Source organism: Ictalurus punctatus, unplaced genomic scaffold (genome assembly GCF_001660625.3).
Source record: "Ictalurus punctatus breed USDA103 unplaced genomic scaffold, Coco_2.0 Super-Scaffold_100068, whole genome shotgun sequence".
NCBI classification, from domain to species: Eukaryota; Metazoa; Chordata; class Actinopteri; order Siluriformes; family Ictaluridae; genus Ictalurus; species Ictalurus punctatus.
In genome coordinates, this window is record NW_026521091.1 from 164347 (window position 1) to 181998 (window position 17652).

The 17652-nt window shown below is 42.1% G+C and overlaps 1 protein-coding gene across 6 annotated transcripts; it reads right to left on the bottom strand.

Moving 5' to 3' along the window:
* Positions 1 to 1266: 1266 nt before the first annotated feature.
* On the bottom strand, positions 1267 to 15787 carry LOC128630838 (NLR family CARD domain-containing protein 3-like). Of its 6 annotated transcripts, none has more exons than XM_053679125.1 (8): positions 15554 to 15787; positions 7597 to 7680; positions 7316 to 7437; positions 6741 to 6857; positions 6041 to 6245; positions 3977 to 5756; positions 2584 to 2700; positions 1267 to 2473 (listed from the first exon to the last, which is right to left on the bottom strand). In XM_053679125.1, the coding sequence occupies exons 5-7, from the start codon at positions 6075 to 6077 to the stop codon at positions 2640 to 2642; spliced, it is 1878 nt and encodes a 625-aa protein (XP_053535100.1). In that variant the 5' UTR covers positions 6078 to 6245; positions 6741 to 6857; positions 7316 to 7437; positions 7597 to 7680; positions 15554 to 15787; the 3' UTR covers positions 1267 to 2473; positions 2584 to 2639. The 6 variants fall into 6 exon arrangements, 5 of the variants coding, with proteins under 5 accessions (XP_053535100.1, XP_053535099.1, XP_053535101.1 ...); XM_053679124.1 differs by lacking the exon at positions 15554 to 15787 and adding an exon at positions 7884 to 8364; XM_053679126.1 differs by lacking the exon at positions 15554 to 15787 and adding an exon at positions 8207 to 8363.
* Positions 15788 to 17652: the final 1865 nt, after the last annotated feature.

Genomic DNA, 17652 nt, shown 5'->3' on the forward strand with positions numbered 1-17652 from the left:
TACTGTGTTCATGTACTCCTGCTTGTAAAACTACCCCGATACAACCGTACCGACACCACTTTATGACAACGTGACATAGCCTAACCTCTCGTCACTTGAGCAGGTAGGTGGAAGAGGAGCAATGACACTGACTTTCTTCAGTTTACTTTCTGTCTATTTCTTGAGAAATAGGAGAGAGAAGCTCGAATTTGCAGTGAATGTCCAATATAAACCCAACTTTACCTCAGTTGAGCAGTTTATACATTAAAAACATTACAGAAATAGTTATTTTAGCTGCTAAATGACAGCCACTTTTACACTCACTGTTGTTTATTTTAGTTGCTATAAGCAAGGAGCAAACAATGGATTTTAGGATAAAGTAAGGTTATACTTAAATAGTGCCGCTAAAACAGAATAACAAATCTCTCCTCATGAGTTAAATAGTGCACTACATAGGGTGTAGACCGTCATTATTTCATCCCTAATGTAGTGCACTTAAACCGGAAATGACATCAATTTGGGATTCGGCCACACAGCTTCCGTTTAACTTACCTCGGGTTTTAAAACAGAACGGAGTTTTAATTCCTCAAACACAGACAAAATAACAAGCTTTTACGTTTAAACTGGATCAAATCTAACTGTAAAACTGTCAGAAATAATTTAATCTGGAGATGATTAGTTCGGTATAATAACTCAACTGCTCAGGAGATACCCGCTGCAGCTTTTTCTTCTTCTGTGATTTCTACTGGTCGGAGACGCAGCTGTTAGGCGCGTTACCGCCACCGCGTGGACTGAAGGATATAGTTCCAGGTTGGAGGAGATCTATCCTAACAAACTTACACCAATAATTTCCACTCATGGTTTTATTAGATCCTATTTATTATTCCAGTGGAGTTTATGACTTCTTCATGAATGCCAGCAGTGAGTCGTTCACTGTGTCTTACCCAGATATACTGAGTGAAATACTGAGTCACCACAACCTCAATCTCTAAATGTTTAACAGCACCAAAGCTTTCAATTCTGGTGACTTCGGGAGTACTTATTTATTTATATGATTATATAATGTAACAAACATTAACATAAGCATGTGCTGCACAACATTTCATTAGTTTAATCTTACATTTTAATTTACTGTAAAGCGCTTTGCTAAATTTTGCTACGTAAACGTTTTTAGGTATTAAAACTGGTTACTGTTTGATTGATGACAAACTCCATATTTTTATACCTTGGAGCTCTGTGTTACCATGGTAATTTATAAACAATTACTAACAACATTACCTTCATCAATGCAAGTTTACATTTTATTTGATACTTGGCCATTGTTACGTCCTCAGTTGTATTTCTGTTTGTACTATGTTCCATTTGTGTGTCTATGTCGGGGGAGGGATGGGTGTCTTGTCTCCTCCTCTGTTAAGCCCAGTCCACTGCAATGCGTCATGTTCCGGCTTGCCATTGGACGATCACATCTCGTACTCGCCTGCTCCCGCCTCGTGCTTTGGGATAAGTTGGCTGTACATTTCCGGACGTGTACTTAACCCTCTTACCCCGTATGGCTGAAAAACCGGCTTGCCCGTCTGTGATCTATTCCCATAAGGACGATGTACCGGCTTGGTCGTCTATGCCAAATCCCCGTAAGGCCGATATAGAGGATTTACAGTGTAAACGTTATCCCCATAAGGCCGGTGTACCGGCATTACTCTGCTATGATTCCTTCTTATTTAATTATTATTTTTTGACCCGGAAGGTTGACGACGTCACAACGTGATTACGTTATTACGCCGGCATTACGATGAAGACCCAAGCGTGAATATTGGTGTGCTAGTAGAAGTGAACTAACAGTGCCAAAGCGAAAAGCTAATCGTGTTCCAGCTAAAGTTACACCTACAGTGAACACAGGTACATCTAAAACAGTTGGGGGGGGCATACACAGTTTTATTATTTATAAATATATTGACCACGCTGATGCTCGTATGGTACTTCTAAATGAGTAGAAGGATTTTAGCGAGCATTTTTCGTCATTTCTCTAGTTAAGAATTGTACTCTAAGTTTAGTAAAAACACTGAACTGCTTCATTTTCAAAGTAATATTACACAAATACGTTATTATAAGTTGTTTCAAGGCCTAAAAATGTTCAAATTAAAATGTTGATTTTGGCTGTTTCTCTGGGGAATATAGGGTTATGGGATATGATACTGTGGGAACTAAGGGGTAAGAGGGTTAAGCCTCGTCAGTCTCCATCCCCGGGGCAGATCGGTGCCGTTGCTTTGTACAGCAGATATTTGGTTACGTGTGTTGATTTCTCCTGTGTACGACCTTCTGCCTGTTCTTGACTTTGTTTCTGCTCTGCCCCTTTAAGTTTAATGATTCAGCTCCCAAACTGCTGGAAATGTGGGACGGGTTCTAACTCTTCACCAAGACTGCTTTATCCTGGAGAAGAGGTTTGAGGTGAGACTCCTGTCATACGCCAGTGCTGGTGAGTGTATTATAGTTAATGCTGTAAACGACAGAGAAGAACATCAGTGTAAACACACACACACACACACACACACACACATTATTCAGCATGATACAGTAGAGTAAAGAGACAGTAAGTCAGTAACTCACTGTAGTGTCTCCAGGTTACAGTGTGGATCCTTCAGTAGATCAGAGAGCAGGGATTATTATGATGTTTTTGCTAACTGGAAATCCGTCCTCGAGGACAATCCTCTTTCATCCTGTAAACTAATCCCACACCAGATCCAATCTAAAGAGAAAGTCTGATCGGTCCAACCCAAACAAGGTCGGTGTGAAAGTGAAAAAGCACAGAAGAGTTTTAATCAAGTTCTATTGTAAGTGTGTAGTGAGCTAGAAGACGTCTATGTGTTACTGAACATCAGGTGTTTTTCTGCATCTCTGTATGTCCTGTGTAAACGGAGTTAGAAGAACCGTGTGTTTTGTCTAAAGCAGCTTTACTCTGGCAATAAATGAGCAATTAGACATTCACCAGAACTGTGTTTCCAATCAAAGCCCTTTCGCTTCAATACCAGTGTCACAATAACAGATCAGACTTCCAGGATGAAGTGTACCAGGCTGGGACTAAAGCCAGAAGGTCATTAAGGTATAAGGGGGAAATCTGGGACGGGGTAAAAATCCTGTCCTGATGAAACCTTTCAGAAAATTCAACTGACAACACATGCACCACAAATGTAATGTATCATATAGATATGAGTAATTCATGAAGGCGATGGAGATTGGTTTGTTTTTAGAAAGAAGAGGTTAATGCCCCCCTAGGGATAATTTTACTGCTTCAGAAAAGTATATAAAGACGTGTGTGTGTGTATAATTCAGACTTTCTGCAGACTGTCTCACTTTGTTGTTTCAATAAAGTTTGATGACCTTTGGCATCTACAAACCCTCTGTCTCTGAAGTGTTTAACTTAGGTTGGAAAGATTGTTTTCCACGACACTCTCACGTGTCCCTCAGTGCAGATTGGGCGGTGTGATACGCTGATACACATCATAGGACCAGAAAATAGAATAATCAGTCATGTCTATGGATAGATATTTTCCTATATCCTCTAGATCACCAGTGTCACATGCTGTATTCATATTGTTCCCATGGTGACAGTGTTCTGTTTCTCTTCTCGTTTGTGAAGTTCTGTTCAATGTCACTTTCAAATGAAAGGAGAAAAGAAAAAGTGCCTTTCACTGGTGTTTAGATCACAAAATGATCAGAAAGCAGTGATGAATACATGCAGTTATTCTGTAGAGATCATTTCTTCATCAGTTTTAGAGAAAAGGTAATAAATGGTGATAGGAGGTTTTGTCCACATGGCCCCGCCCTCAGTGCAGACGTAACGAGTTGGTGTAAAAAGTGAAACTCTTCTGGAACAGTACCAGAGGTTTGTTTAAAGATGATTAGAGTAATTATTAACCAGCATTAATCCAAACAGTGCAGTTCAGTGTTACATTAAAATAATAAACCATGCAGTGATACATTTATAAATAAAAATACTCACTCAGCTCTTCTGGAGGCTTTGACCACTGGCAGCAGCTTCAGAAGACATTCATCTGATGGGTCATATTTACTCAAATCAAACTCATCCAGCTCCTGATCTGAGTTCAATAACACAAACACCAGAGCTGACCACTGAGCAGGAGAGAGTCTGGTTCCACTGAGACGACTGTAACCTCCTCTGTTCAGGTAAGTCTGTACTTCCTGCACTAGAGAATGATCATTCAGTTCATTCAGACAGTGGAACAGATTGATGGATTTCTCTGGAGATGGATTCTCCCTGATCTTCTCCTTGATGTACTCGACTGTTTCCTGTTTGCTGTGAGAGCTGCTTCCTGTCTGGGGCATTAAACCTCGTAAGAGAGTCTGATTGGACTCCAGTGAGAGACCCAGAAGGAAGCGGAGGAACAGGTCCAGGTGTCCGTTCTCACTCTGTAAGGCCTTGTTCACTGCAGTCCTGAGGAGATCAGACATGTCTGACTTTCTGAAGAAATTAGAACGTCCAGTGCTTTGCTCCACTAACACATTTGTCTTTCTAAAAATAAAGCAGAAAAATGCATATAAAGCAGCCAGAAACTCCTGAACACTCAGATGTACAAAGCTGAACACCTTCCCCAGGTGAAGCCCAAACTCCTCTCTGAAGATTTGGGTACACACTCCTGAGTACACTGACACTTCTCTCACATCAATGCCACACTCTCTCAGGTCTTCCTCATAGAAGATCAGGTTTCCTTTCTCCAGCTGCTGGAAAGCCAGTTTCCCCAGTGCCAGGATACTCGCTCTGGTCTGCTGAGGATCAGGGTCACATTTCTGATGGTACTTTTGGTCCTTGTGTTTGATCTGAAAGATCAGGAAGTGTGTGAACATTTGAGTCAGAGTCTTGGGGATCTCTCCACTCTCTGCTTCACCCAACATTCTCTCTAGAACAGTGGCTGAGATCCAGCAGAAGACTGGGATGTGGCACATGATGTAGAGGCTTCTTGAAGACTTCATGTGTGAGATGATTTTATTGGCCAGGCTCTGATCACTGATCCTCTTCCTGAAGTACTCCTCTTTCTGAGGATCACTGAACCCTCGTACCTCTGTTACCTGGTCTACACACTCAGGAGGGATCTGATTGGCTGCTCCTGGTCGAGAGGTTATCCAGAGGAGAGCAGAGGGAAGCAGATTCTCCTTGATGAGGTTCGTCAGCAGCACATCCACTGAGGCTGACTCTGTCACATCACACAATCTCTCATTCTTCTGGAAATTTAGAGGAAGTCGACACTCATCCAGACCATCAAAGATCAACACCACTTTGTAGGAGTCACAGTCTATTACTTCTAGTTTTCTTATTTCTGGGAAAAAGTGATGAAGAAGATCCATCAGACTGAGATGTTTCTGCTTCATCAGATTCAGCTCTCTAAAGGGAAGTGGAAACATGAAGGTGACGTCCTGATTTGCTTTTCCTTCAGTCCAGTCCAGAATGAACTTCTGCACAGAGACTGTTTTTCCAATTCCAGCAACTCCTTTAGTCAGCACACTTCTGATGGACTTGTCTTTAAAGAGATCATTACATTTGATGGGTGTCTCCTGTGTTGCTGGTCTCCTGGACGCTGCCTCAATCTGTCTCACCTCATGTTCATGATTGACGTCTCCACTCCAACCCTCTGTGATGTAGAGATCTGTGTAGATCTCATTCAGAAGTGCTGAGCTTCCATGCTGTGAGATTCCTTCATTAATTCTTTTAAACTTCTCTCTCAGGCTGGATTTCAGCTCTGTCTGATACACAGAGCCCACAGACTCTAATAAACAAAGTAATAACATGTTTTAATGTAAAATCACTGAACACAGGATTAAATGTCAAATTCAAATGCTGCTGTTCATTCCTGATTCATGTAGTAAATATTCCTGAAGGAACAGGACCATTGTACAGAGTCACCACAAGCTGGACCACGAACAGAACAGAAACGCAGCAGATGTACATGATACTAAACTCAAACTTCAAACTAAAAGTGTTCCTATCTAAAACTATTTCCTCTCTCTGAAGTGAACCTGATGGAATAAAGCCATGACTCAGAGCTCTTACTGTTGTGCAGTGTGTTAGCGAGATCTGTGTGGTTCATGTTCTTCAGGAGGTGCAGTGTGATCTTCAGCGCTCCGTCTCTGACACTGTGCAGATCCTCCTCATCCTCCACCCCCCTCTCAGTGCATGCTGGGTAATCTGGACTCAGGAGCTTCCTGAACCTCTTCAGCTCATTCTTTATCAGAGTGATGACTTTGTGTTCCAGCTCCTGGTTAGAAACACACAGGAACACATCTAAATATTATAATGTTACACACAGAGATGCTTTTATTTTATAAAAAGAATAAAAGTCACTTTCTATTCCCACAGTTACAGCTGAAATTCTGTCTGATTACCCATAATGCTGCTGCACATCATTAAATCAGTAAATTGTCATGATCTTAAATAAAAAACCTGCAACCTGCTCACACACAAGTTACACACATTAAAAAGACACACACGTTTATGAATAAAATAGTGATCTAGTCATTAATGTCCAGGTGTAAATGTTGTTGTGTAGCACCACAGACCCTCCAGCTCAGGGACCGCAGGCTGAACTGAACTCTTAAAGCAGTTTTCCTCACTGCCAGTCCGAGAGCTGCAGCACTGCACAGTTTAGTGTTTTACTGCTTCAACACCTGATAAAGATCATGAAGGGCTTCAGAATGAGACCAGTGAGTTTGATCAGGTGGAACACTGCTGTAAAACACCTCACTGTACTGACCTCACATCAGGAGAACTGGCTCCGTCTCTGAAGTGAAGTGGATGATCCATTGACGCGTCACTCTTCATGGACACACAGCTGGGTTCTGGTGAGTCTGATCTCTTTCCCTCCATCATTCTAGAATTAAACAGAAATATCAGCAATAATTAATACTCTGCTGTCTCAGCACTGTTACACAATGTGTTCATCATTAAACACCAATAATTCCATCTTTTTAATTCAGCTCCAGTCTGCACACTTATTCAAACAGGAGACACGCCTCATACCTCAGGAATTACACTGATGTCAGGAGTCCCAGTCACAGATAACTGACTCAGCTGGGTCTTAAAGCCTGTAGAGTTCACTGACTCAAAGCTACGCTGCTCTTCTCCTCCACATTACACAGTCCTTTTTACTCTTCTCTCAGTGAATGATTTCTCTAAACTGTTCTTAGATCAGATCAGTGATATATTCACTGCTATTAAACACCTTAAACCAAAGTTTAGTTCCTCTGTTAACTAGTGAGTGTTTAGAGATACAGATCTGTTCCATGAGACGGTGTGTGTTTATTGCTGGTGAATGGAAAAGTAACTCACCTCTCGTCTCTCTTTAAGTCCTTTTCTCCAGACACACTCATGTTGGAGGTCATGTCTCCTTCTCCAGATTACAGCAGGACACACGTTTACTTCACTCCAACATCGGTGTGTTAAATCAAACCCTGTATCAGCACAGAGTTCACTTACAGGAAATAGTCTCTGTATCAAGTCATAAAACAAACTGTGTACATTCAAACTTCAGTACAAACCCACAAAACTCTTCTGCATCTAGTGTACATTCAGTGTGTTTATATATTATAGCTTTAGATGTAGATACTCACTGTGTTTTTACTCCTGAAATGCTGTATTTTCCCCTCCACACAAAATGGAGACTGACTTTCACTTTCACTTCCTAACCCTTTATTCTGCAGAGGGGGAGGGGCAGTGAGGTAGGGTAATAAACACACACACACACACACAGAGATATGGTTTGTTATCATACAGTTTTCTGATCCATCGAGCACAGGCCTGTAAATACTGAAAGTATAAGTCTGTAAACGCTGCAAATACAGAGAACAGAATTAAAAGTCTGGTAAAATCTACATCACACACATTATCATTTCATTACCTTCATTTATTATCTCGTGACTTCATTCAGCTGTGCACGAACAACTGTCAGAGCTCTATACAAATATATAAACTAAAATAAAATAACAGGAGCTAGAAACACTCAGCAGATCATTAGATAAAGAAGCAGAACTCATACGCTGAGTAAGTTTACTTAAATATCTGCAGAAATGTATTTTTCTGGTTTTCCCTTAATGAGAGCGAGTATCCTGATATTAGTGAGGATTGGTGTGTAAGTAGTTTTTGTGTGAATAATGAATGTTACTCAGAATAAAAGTGATGATGGAGAGTAAGTTAAACACATTGGTCAGACGAGTAACTAACCCAGTGTTTCCCAATCGAGGTTCTGTCTGATGAGAGCAGGGGTGCGTGTAAAAATCCTTCAAACATTTTCTAAAATGATCAAATGTGTAGAAAACATTTAATATAGATGAGAAATATCTGATGTCTGAAATAATAACACAGACACAGAAATAATAAGACAGACACACATACACAACAATAATAATAATAATAATAATAATAATAATAATAATAATAATAAACTAGACCAGTACATTTCCTGAAGAAAATGTGTGCTGCTTGCCTTGGCAAAATTCAGATCAGGCACCAATACTTTCGATAGCCGGAAGCGTAGAGTGCCAATACTTTTGACAGCCAGAAGAGTGGGGTGCCAATACTTTTGACAGCTGACGGCGTAGGGTGCCAATACTTTTGAGAGCTGGACGCGATGGGCTTCAATTCTTTTGAGAGCTGGAGGCATAGGGCGCCAATACTTCTGAGAGCCGGCCGTGTAGTGCAGCTATACTTTTTAGAGCTGGCCGTGTAGGGCGGAAATACTATGGAGAGCCAGCCATGAGGGGTGAAAATACTTCTGAGAGCCGGACAGATTGGTTGCCAATACTTTTGAGAGCCGGGCGTGTATGGAGGAAATTCTTTTAGAGCTGGCGGTGTAGAGCGCCAATTCTTTCACAACTCAATGCAAGTCTATGGGAAATTCTCCGACTTTGAGCTTCCGTACCGGGAATGCCGACATTCCGATCACTTCCGTAATGCATAGCACACCTCTCCTCAATAAGCCGATCGATTCGACACCTCAACCGTCGCACTGTTGGAGCTGGCCGTATAGTGCGCCAATACCTTTTAGAGCTGACCATCAAGGGTGCCAGTACTTTTGAGAGGCGGTCAGATAGGGTGCCAATACTTCTGAGAGCTGAACAGATTGTGCGCCAATACATTTTAGAGCCAAATGTGTACAGAGGCAGTTCTTTTAGAGCTTTCTGTTTAGAGGGCCAATACTTTCGAAACTCAATGCAATCTATGGGGAATTTTCTGACTTTGAGCTTCCGTAGCGGGAATTCCGGCATTCCGATCGCTTATAAAAGTCATAGCACACCTCTGCTCAATAAGCCGATCGATTCAACACCTCACCTGTCGATCTCCGACAAACGCGAGAGAAAAAAGTGGAAGAAGAATAATAATATTTATTATAATAACTAGTCCGGTACATTTCCTGAAGAAAATGTGAGTGGTGCTTGCACTGACAAAATTTGGATCGGGCGCCAATACTTTCGAGAGCCGGATGGATAGGTTGCTACAGGGTTTTAGCATGATGCTAGCATGTTTTAGCATCATGCTAGCTTGTTGTAGCATCATGCTTGCACGTTTTAGCATCATGCTAGCATGTTTTAGTATTGGCCGGCGCCAATACTTTCGAGAGCCGGACAGATAGGGCGCCAGCATTGTTAGAGCCGGCCGTGTAGTGCGCCAATACTTTTTAGAGCTGACTGTCAAGGGCGCCAGTACTTTTGAGAGCTGGCTGTGCGGGGTCCCAATACTTTTGAGAGCCGAACAGATCATGTGCCAATACATTTTAGAGCCGAACAGATCATGTGCCAATACATTTTAGAGCCGAACGTGTACGGAGGCAAAACTTTTAGAGCTTTCTCCTTAGAGGGCCAATACTTTCACAACTCAATGCAAGTCAATTCGAAATTTTCCGTATTTGAGCTTCCGTAGCGGGAATTCCTGCATTCCGATCGCTTATAAAAGTCATAGCACACCTCTCCTCAATAAGCCGATTGAATTGACACCTCACCTGTCGATCTCCGACAAACGGTGCGGGACTAGTTATGTGCCGAAAAAAAAGTGTAATAATAATAATAATAATAATAATAATAATAATAATAATAAGTATGCAAGAGAACAATAGTAGTGCTTTTCAAGCACCACTAATAAAACACTCACTGTTACGATAGACAGCCACCTCCTCTTTGAAGTATTCCTCAAAATAAAAATAAAACTTTAGCGGTGCTAAAATGAGAAGCCGCAGGTTCGTTTAAATTACACAGCGCAAACACTGGTACACAGCCGAGATCTTAGAAACTTCTGTGTAAAGTTTTCCTGTCAGGAAAAACACAAAGATCATAAATTAGCACACTACTTCGATTGACAGTTTGACCGAAAGTACTGTCTACCGGTGAAACACGTGTATGGGCGGGGTTTAGAGAGACAGAGACAGAGAGAGAGAGAGAGAGAGAGAGAGAGAGAGAGAGAGTGTGAGAGAGAGAGAGAGAGAGAGAGGGGTGTGTCTGAAACATGTATGTATGGGCGGGGTTTAGAGAGAGAGAGGTGTGTCTGAAACATGTATGTATGGGCGGGGTTTAGAGAGAGAGAGAGAGAGGGAGAGGTGTGTGAAACATGTATGTATGGGCGGGGTTTAGAGAGAGAGAGAGAGAGAGAGAGAGAGAGAGAGAGAGAGAGGGGTGTGTCTGAAACATGTATGTATGGGCGGGGTTTAGAGAGAGAGAGAGGGAGAGGTGTGTGTCTGAAACATGTATGTATGGGCGGGGTTTAGAGAGAGGTGTGTCTGAAACATGTATGTATGGGCGGGGTTTAGAGAGAGAGAGAGAGAGGGAGATGTGTGTCTGAAACATGTATGTATGGGTGGGGTTTAGAGAGAGAGGTGTGTCTGAAACATGTATGTATGGGCGGGGTTTAGAGAGAGGTGTGTCTGAAACATATATGTATGGGCGGGGTTTAAAGAGAGCGAGAGAGGTGTGTCTGAAACGTATGTATGGGCGGGGTTTAGAGAGAGAGAGAGAGGTGTGTCTGAAACATGTATGTATGGGCGGGGTTTAAAGAGAGCGAGAGAGAGGTGTGTCTGAAACGTATGTATGGGCGGGGTTTAGAGAGAGAGAGAGGTGTGTCTGAAACATGTATGTATGGGCGGGGTTTAGGGAGAGAGAGGTGTGTGAAACGTATGTATGGGCGGGGTTTAGAGAGAGAGAGAGGGGGAGAGGTGTGTCTGAAACATGTATGTATGGGCGGGGTTTAGAGAGAGGTGTGTCTGAAACATGTATTTATGGGCGGGGTTTAGAGAGAGGTGTGTCTGAAACGTATGTATGGGCGGGGTTTAGAGAGAGCAGTAGAGGTGTGTCTGAAACATGTATGTATGGGCGGGGTTTAGGGAGAGAGAGGTGTGTTTGAAACATGTATGTATGGGCGGGGTTTAGAGAGAGGTGTGTTTGAAACATGTATGTATGGGCGGGGTTTAGAGAGAGAGGGGGAGAGGTGTGTCTGAAACATGTATGTATGGGCGGGGTTTAGAGAGAGGTGTGTCTGAAACATGTATGTATGGGCGGGGTTTAGAGAGAGCGAGAGAGGTGTGTCTGAAACATGTATGTATGGGCGGGGTTTAGAGAGAGAGAGAGAGGTGTGTCTGAAACATGTATGTATGGGCGGGGTTTAGAGAGAGAAAGAGAGAGAGAGAGAGAGAGGTGTGTCTGAAACATGTATGTATGGGCGGGGTTTAGAGAGAGGTGTGTCTGAAACATGTATGTATGGGCGGGGTTTAGAGAGAGAAAGAGAGAGAGAGAGAGAGAGAGGTGTGTCTGAAACATGTATGTATGGGCGGGGTTTAGAGAGGTGTGTCTGAAACGTATGTATGGGCAGGGTTTAGAGAGAGAGAGAGAGAGAGAGAGAGAGAGAGAGAGAGAGAGAGAGGTGTCTGAAACATGTATGTATGGGCGGGGTTTAGAGAGAGAGAGAGAGGTGTGTCTGAAACGTATGTATGGGCGGGGTTTAGAGAGAGAGAGAGAGAGAGAGAGAGAGAGAGAGAGAGAGAGGTGATGGGGGTTTTTTGTCTTCTAGTTTAAACATTACAGAGATTCTTTTAGCCGACACTAACATTTTTACCTCGTAAGGATCTTTGTTTAGAAGTCATGTAATACGTGCGATTCTTTTTAAACAGCTCTTTTAATCATTTTTACATCCTAAAGCTTTATGTTTAGAATGTATGTAATACACACGATTCTTTTAAACAGATTCTTTAAAAAAAAAAAAAAAAAAAAAAAAAAAAAAAAAACGCTTTACCTCCTACACTTTTTATTCAAAGGCAAACCGGGCTCCTAAAAACGTAATCAACATTTGTTTTCATTTATTTCACAAACAAATATCCTACTCATATATGTACACATTCAAACATCATGCTTTTCTAACAGTGTGTTTACACAAACGAAATAACGCCACACAGTAACACAAACACATCCCCATATTAACCACTGATACTCTTTTCAGACGTATTTCACCCCCCACAAAAAAAGAAAAGAAAAACAGACTCATTAACATGAACACCTTTGTTGGGGGGCCACTCCCCCACACACCCCTCCACACACCCCTCCACACACCCCTCTCCACCACTGCCCAGACACACAGGAGCTAGATTGACCCACTGATACAATCGATAGGGTTACCCCCCCCACCCCGGTCATGAATTAGGCCACTTACAGAAATGTCGGCCTGAGAAGCACAAAGGGCTATAAATCAGCACACACTACTTTGATTGACAGTTTGACAGAAAGTGTGTGTTACTCTCGTTGGAGCAAAGTTACTGGTGTGACTCTAATTCTCTTTATTTTTAATGGTCTAGTAAAAGGGGAGTCTGTGCTCCGGCTCCCTATAGTGGCCTGTGTGAATCACTGCCTCTTGTCACATTTTTATAAAATATTATCATCTATTAATTTATTAATATCTGTGTGTGTGTGTGTGTGTGTGTGTGTGTGTGTGTGTGTGTGTGTGTGCAGGACTACACAGTGTCTTTGTGTGTGAACAGGAGCTCAGCTATTCTCTCTGAATAAAGAGGAACTTCGCGCTGTCATTCCTGAAGAAGGAGCGAGGGTGTACAGACAAGTTGCCGTACAGAAGGCACTGCTGGAGGTAAATACACACATACGCACACACACACACACACACGCTAATTATCTGTATAAATGATGAGTGTTTTTTTCTCAGGATGTCAGAAAGGCAACAGAGCTGGAGGCAGTGATGGAGAAACAGAAGATGAAGGTGGATTTCACAGAGGAGAGTGGAACTCATACGCCTCGTACTCTAGCATACTACTTATGCAAACATACTTTGCATCTTTTGATCAAAGTTGCATGGATCGAGACCATTCAGTTCTTTATAGGTTAATAACAGTATTTTATAATCAGTGCGAGATTTCACTGGGAGCCAATGCAGTGTGGATAAGATCGGGGTGATGTGTCGTATCTTCTGGTTCTAGTGAGGACTCTAGCAGCTGCATTCTGGACTAACTGGAGTTTGTTTATGCTCCTACTGGAACATCCAGACAGTAAGGCGTTACAGTAATCTAATCTAGAGGTGACGAAAGCATGAACTAGTATTTCCGCATCATGTAGTGACATTAGACAACCCCAATACCGAAAAAGTTGGGACAGTATGGAAAATGCTAATAAAACAATGACGAGTCATTTGTAAATGTACATTGACTCGTATTTACACAAAAAAACATAAAGACGAGGTATTTGATGTTTTACCTAATCAACTTTCTGGAAGATGAACATTCATTTTGAAATTGATGCTGCAACACGTTCCAAAAAAGTTGGGACAGGGGTCATTTAGGATTAATAGCGATGTGACGAGTTGAAAGAAGGCGGCGATGTGAAACAGGTGAGGTCTAATTATCGTCTAATCATATGTATAAGGAGCCTTCAAAAAAGGCCGAGTCCTTCAAGAGTAAGGACGGGTCGAGGCTCGCCAATCTGCCAACAGATATGTCAGCAAATAATCCAGCACTTTGAGAAGAACATTCCCCAAAGACAAATCGGTAGGATTTTGGTCATTTCACCTTCTACAGTGCACAATATAATTAAAAGATTCAAGGAATCCGGTCAAATCTCGGTGCATAAAGGGCGAGGCATAAAACCACTTCTGAATGCGCGTGATCTCCGCTCCCTCAGACGTCACTCTCTTAAAAACTGTCATGAGTCTGTAATGAAGATCCTGACATGGACTCGGGAATACTTTGGTAAACCTTAGTCAGTCGACAGTATTCGCCGCTGCATCCACAGATGCAGGTTAAGGTTTACTATGTAAAGCAGAGGCCATACATTGTTCCGAAGCTCCGACCACTTCTCTGGGCTCGGTCTTATCTAAGATGGACAGTAGCACATTGGAATCTTGTTTTGTGGTCTGATGAGTCGACATTTTAAATAGTTTTTGGAAAAACAACCGTCGTGTTCTCCGAGTCAAAGAGAAAAACGACCATCCAAGCTGTGATCAGAGTCAGGTCCAAAAGCCAGCGTCTGTCATGGTATGGGGGCGTGTCAGTGCCCATGGTATGGGGCGTGTCAGTGTCCATGGTACGGGGGCGTGTCAGTGTGCATGGTACGGGGGCGTGTCAGTGTCCATGGTACGGGGGCGTGTCAGTGTCCATGGTATGGGGCATGTCAGTTGGTATGGGGGCGTGTCAGTGTCCATGGTATGGGGGCGTGTCAGTGTCCATGGTATGGGGGCGTGCCAGTGTCCATGGTATGGGGGCGTGTCAGTGTCCATGGTATGGGGGCGTGTCAGTGTCCATGGTATGGGGGCGTGTCAGTGTCCATGGTATGGGGGCGTGTCAGTGTCCATGGTATGGGGGCGTGTCAGTGTCCATGGTATGGGTAACACACATCTGTGAGGGCATCATTAATGCAGAAAGATATGTACACATTTTGGAGCTACACATGCTGCCATCCAGAGCAGGACAACGCCAAACCACAAACGCATGGTTATGTAAGAAGAGAGTGCTGGTGCTAGCATGACCTGCCTGCAGTCCTGACCTGCCTCCGATGTGTGGCGCATTATAAAGCTCAAAATAAGGCACTGAAGGCCTCGTACAGTAGCACGGCTAAAGAAATGTATAATGGATGAATGGGGGGAAATTCTCCTTGCTAACCTTAACCAACTGGTGTCTTCACTCAGCACCCAAACACTTAATAAGTGTTATTAAAAGAAAAGGTGATGTTACACAGCGGTAAACAGTCAACTGTCCCAACTTTTTTGGAGTATGATGCAGTCATTATATAGTCAATATTTCTGAGATGAAAGAAGGCTATCCTAGTAATATTATCTACATGAGCATCAAATGATAGGCTGGAGTCAATAATCACTCCAAGGTCTGTAACATAACAAAATGTGGAGAAAGTGAAGCGCTGTGAATACTTTCTGGATGCACTGTACATCACTACAATTACAATCACCACAGATGGAAACTGGATGTGTGTTTGTGAGTGTGTGTGTGTGTGTGTGTGTGTGTGTGTGTGTACCTCAGTATCTCCAGTGTACAGTGTGTGTGTGTGTGTGTGTGTGTGTGTGAGTGTGTGTGTGTACCTCAGTATCTCCAGTGTACAGTGTGGATTCTCCAGTCCAGCAGAGAGCAGCTTCACTCCTGAATCCTGCAGGTTATTGTGACTCAGGTCCAGTTCTCTCAGTCTGGAGGAGTTTGATCTGAGAACTGAGGACAGAACTCTACAGCTTTCCTCTGTCAGATCACACCCACGCAGACTGGAAGAGAAATGATGAAATATCAGAACACTGACCTCAAACACACACACAGCCATAACACACTTACTCTTTACCATGTAACAGAAATGTGAGTGTGTTTCTCTCACACACACAAATCAGAGGACAGGACACCACATCAGCACTATTATTATTATTATTATTAAAAATAATAATAATAATAATAATAATAACAATAACAACAACAACATCATCAGTTACAATGATCCTTAAAGGACTGAAAACATTTTTGTTTGAACAAATGCTTCATTATAATTGAAACATGAAGCCATTTGAAAAGACACATGACACTTTGGAAACTTGCAACCATGCGCGATCAAAACGTCAATGAGCCTTGGAGTCACTCTTAAGCCTTGTCTCATTCTCCATCGCGGTTACGGCTGGTAAAGAAGGTTGGCACATTGAAACGATCAAAACATAAACCATCAGAACATAAATGATCCAAGGAAATGCACTTAAGTCTTGTCTCATGCCCCCTTCCTCTGATGGCCAAGAGAACATGGCACTGGACTTGGAATGCACTGGGGTCTCCCCTACGCAACTTGAAGCCTGCTCAAGGCATGTCAGCGGTCTGTGTCAACTAACTCGTGTGCACTATCTTCCCGACTGCAGAGAGAAAAGGGCACTGGACTTGAACTACACTGGGGTTTCACCTGTGCAACTTGAAGCCTGTTATGAAACTGTGTCGTAATGCAGAGAGAACTCTATTCAGATGAGCAGGAAAGCACCTTGGCATTCATCAAACACGCTTGTGTTTTATACTAGAAAAATGCTTTGACGTAAAGTAAGTCGTCCGAATGTGTTCATGTAAACTAGTAAAGGCTCTAATTACTTGACTGAAGTAAATGTACTGAAGAGGGCGTCCACGTGCGGAAACCTGAGAATATAAACGAGACTGCAAAGTTGTTGTTGGAGAAGGGTCGAACACGGACAAACACGTCCGTCGGCTCCAGTAGAATAGCCTAGTGTTTCCTTAAATCACTTTGAGGCGTCGGACTCTAAATCCAACGGGGTTTTCTTGCGCAGGTATGAACCCTGCTTGCAGCTTTGTCAGCTGTAGGTGTCAAGTCACTGGTGCTCAATCTCCTGCTGTTTATTTAAAGCAGAGCATGTATGCACCCTAACCCTAAAGTTTCCCATGTAACAGAAATATGAGTGCATTTGTCTCACACAGAAATCAGAGGACATGACACCACATCAGCATTATTATTATTATTATTATTATTATTATTATTATTATTATTAATAATAATAATAATAATAATAATAATAATAATAATAACAACATCATCAGTTACAATGATCCTTAAAGGACTGAAAGCATTTTTGTTTGAACAAATGCTTCATTATAATAGAAACATGAAGCCATTTTTTAATAAAAGTATTAAAAAGTCTCCTATTTAAAAATAAACAAAATAAATAAAATAAATAAAATAAATAAGAAATCTCCTATTTGAACAAAAGATGAGATAAGATAAAACTTTATTAATCCCAACGTGGAGAAATGAGGGAATTAGGAGGAAAAAGGAGCAGGACCTGCTGTGGCTTTGTTTGGAAATATTTTTGTTGGTGAAATAGAACAGAAACAGACAATATTGAGTGTAAAATGTACGTCAGGTAATATTATCTTATTGTTTACATGTTAGCATAGCATGTTAAATTAACTACTAAATAAAAATAACATCAGCTGCATGAGCTTTTAAATAACGTCCTATTATTATTATTATTAACATTTTCTGTAGCTGCACAGCCAGATTGCTCCTGTACCTTTAACACACACACATACTCACTCTCTCTCTCTCTCTCTCTCTCTCTCTCTCTCACACACACACACACACACACACATTCTTGTAATTAGAACATTCTGGGGTCAGTAGTCCCACCCATGCATTGTGGGGACACCACTT

Coding starts and splice junctions, on each gene's coding strand:
- LOC128630838 (XM_053679125.1), bottom strand. CDS start 6,077: ATGAACCACACAGATCTCGCTAACACACTGCACAACA. Junction 5,757..6,040: donor CGCTAACACACTGCACAACA/GTAAGAGCTCTG, acceptor TTTGTTTATTAG/AGTCTGTGGGCTCTGTGTAT. Junction 2,701..3,976: donor AAAGCCTCCAGAAGAGCTGA/GTGAGTATTTTT, acceptor GTGTGGGATTAG/TTTACAGGATGAAAGAGGAT.